The sequence below is a fragment of the Salvia hispanica genome, chromosome 3, assembly GCF_023119035.1.
Source record: "Salvia hispanica cultivar TCC Black 2014 chromosome 3, UniMelb_Shisp_WGS_1.0, whole genome shotgun sequence".
Classification (NCBI taxonomy): domain Eukaryota; kingdom Viridiplantae; phylum Streptophyta; class Magnoliopsida; order Lamiales; family Lamiaceae; genus Salvia; species Salvia hispanica.
Window position 1 is genome coordinate 33,774,102 of NC_062967.1, and position 2,943 is coordinate 33,777,044.

The following is a 2,943-nucleotide window of genomic DNA, read 5'->3' on the forward strand; positions in this document are numbered from 1 at the left end:
ACACAACTCAACATAAATAAATAACTACTCCTACATGATAGGATGGATTATATACAGCGACTTCGGAGAACCTCTCTTTAGTTAAATTAATTTTTTCTCAGTTTATTATGGCACCATGGAAGCTAGATTACCTTACAACAAATAAGAAGATTCCTTAATTAATTAGTCCCGCCAAAGTTAATTCAATCCGAAACTTGACATGCTTTTGTGGTGATTAAATAATAGACGCGCAAATAATAAGTACTTAATTAAGTTGTATTATTGCGCATTATCTATCTCCAACATTTGCTCTCACTTTTAAACGACAACCTTAAATAAGACGAGGTGTTCCCACAAACCAACTCAAACAACAACCTCACACAAACACCCCAATTCCAAACACAAAACTCTACATATATGTATGTATGTATAATGAAAAAATACACTTATAAAAAGCCTACCAATTTTCCTAGTTATTACCATTTGGGTCGAGGGGCTGAAGCGCTTCAATAGGAAGAATCCGGCTGCATGAATAAACCTGGCAAAACGCCTGCAAAATCATGAGAATGAGCATCGCTATCGCCGCCACAAACGTCAGAATCTTCCACGACCCAAACACATACTCCCTCATCAACTTCCCCATCCTAACCTTCCACCTCTGGCCGTAAAACCTATTCACATCCGCTATCACCGCATCCAGCGACCCCACTTTCGTCAATCTCACCGACTTGCTCATCCCGTTCCACAGATCCGCCACCTCCTTCTCGCTCTTCAGATGGTTCACGATGATCCCCCTCCCGCACAGGAACTTGGCGTCCGCCTCCGTGTTGATGATCCCGTTCATCAGCTCCACGTACCGCGCCAGGACCAACGGCCCTGACGCGCTACACGCCTCGTACGCCACCAGATTCCTCAGCACCACCTCCGAGTTCACGTCCAGGCTGATCACCGGGACGTGGAACGTTAGCGTTTTGCTGTCGAATCTGACGCCCGAGATCCCCTCGTTCGTCGCAGCAAACTGGACCCCGGCCTCCGCCAGCTGCGTCACCGAGGGGATCGCGATTTCTTCCTGCAGCGGAGGCTTATCCTTATCCTCTCCCATTGATTCTTCTTCGTCATTCCTTTTCTCGATTTTCGCGCTCCGGAGTACTTTCTCCACAGGTTCTTTGATTGCTTTGAGAATTGGTATTTTTGTCAGAATCGTCCATGGAAGCTTCACCACCAATTTCAAGGGTTTGGTGAATTTGAGCTTCGACAGCATTGTCCATCCCATGTCAACCAGCCTCCGTAGGTGAGTCGGCTTCGCGAACGCCTCCTCCGCCGTGAGTCCCTCCGTCTCCTCCTCCTCGTCGTCTCCGCCGGGGAGAAATTCAATCTCGTGAGACTCCGGAAACGATATAATGGATTTCGGCACGATAAAATGGTACAAAAAATCAAGCAAGTGCGCATGCTCGGTCACCGCCACCGTCTCCGTCTTCTCCGCCGCCTTGAACGGCGACAGATCGTTGCTCACCGACGTCAAAACCGCCAGCAGCTTCTGATCGGCAATTTCATTTTCCTCGGAAGAGAAATGGAGCTCAAACAGCATGGTCATGACGAACAACGGGATCTGATTCTCGAGCATTAGAAGATCTCTGAGAATGGAGTTATGCGAGGTCTTCTTCCCCGACGAGTCGATGAGGTGGCAGAGGCTGGAGGGGATCTTGGAGAGGGTCTTCTTCTTTTTCTTGCTGTTGTTGTTACAGCGGAGGAACTCGAAGATGAAGCAGGCGTCGACGGCCATGATCCAGGCGAGGGCCTCGGGGCCGAAGGGGACGGGGCGGTGGTAGGAGGCGCGGATGCGGAGGTCGTGGTTCATAATTAGGTCCACGAGGGATTGGAGCTTGACGTCATGGTGGAGCTCGCGCTGGATGCGCTTGGCGGCGGCGACCTTGTAGCGCTCCATGTCGTAGAGCTCGAGGCGGAGGTGGTGGTACGGCCCCATCGCCACGAGGTGAGGAGTGTAGGAATCGGGATCGGAAGCCATGAGGGCTTTTGGGACCCCGAAGATTGTGACTGGGATTTCGTTTTCTTCGTCCACCTCTTCATCTAGGGTTTTTCGGATTTTGACGACCCATAGCTTTTCGTCGAATTTGGAGCCTGGGCTCGTTAGGATGCTCTGTTGGAAGAAGGCCATGCTTGATGCTTGCTCTTTTTCTTTTTTTTTTTTGTTTCTAAGTGGAGTTTGGAGTATAATGTAATACTATGTGGTAGAGAAATCTATATATATATATATAGGTGATAGTAAAGTTTCAATTTGTTGTGGCATACTAATTGCTAAAATGAGGGCATTATTATATGGTAGAGTGAGTGAGATTTCCTCTTGATATTTATAAATATTTTGGTAAACCATAATTGTGTTAATCATTAATATTGACACATGCAAATTTGTAAACATATATATATACCGCATGCTATTAAAATAATGCATGGCGTGTTCAGAGTGGATTATATTGGTTCGGGTTGAAATAGTCATGTTTTTTATTAAGAGCAAATTATTCAGAATAATTGTTACTTGTAATCACTAAAAATGTCATTTTTTATTAAACATCATAACATAATTTTATTCATAACAGCAATTATTTTTATACAGTAATAAATATTTTTATTATAAGAACAATTATTTTTTACGTTAAAATCCGACATGAAGAACTCAGTAAATTTTTGTCTTAGGTATTGTTTAACTTTAATATATTCTACAGCTCAAAAGGATATCTTAATTAACTCACGATTTAATTTATCCAATTAAATACTATATCACATTCTGTAAGGTCCTCGGTTTCAAACGATTCTCCGAACCAAAAGCACAAAAACTAATCATATGTTTGTAATCTCCACATTGTCTTTTTGTTTATATTTATAATTTAAAATTATATGATTTTCATCTTTAAGTTTGTTAATTATCTGAAAGCATATCATTTGCAA

At 43.6% G+C, this 2,943-nt stretch overlaps 1 protein-coding gene across 1 annotated transcript; it reads right to left on the reverse strand.

Annotated features, from left to right (window-relative positions):
- Positions 1-256: 256 nt before the first annotated feature.
- LOC125213086 (putative UPF0481 protein At3g02645) lies at positions 257-2,272 on the reverse strand. Its single transcript, XM_048113446.1, has one exon. The coding sequence runs from the start codon at positions 2,153-2,155 to the stop codon at positions 449-451; it is 1,707 nt and encodes a 568-aa protein (XP_047969403.1). The 5' UTR covers positions 2,156-2,272; the 3' UTR covers positions 257-448.
- Between the last annotated feature and the right edge of the window lie 671 nt (positions 2,273-2,943).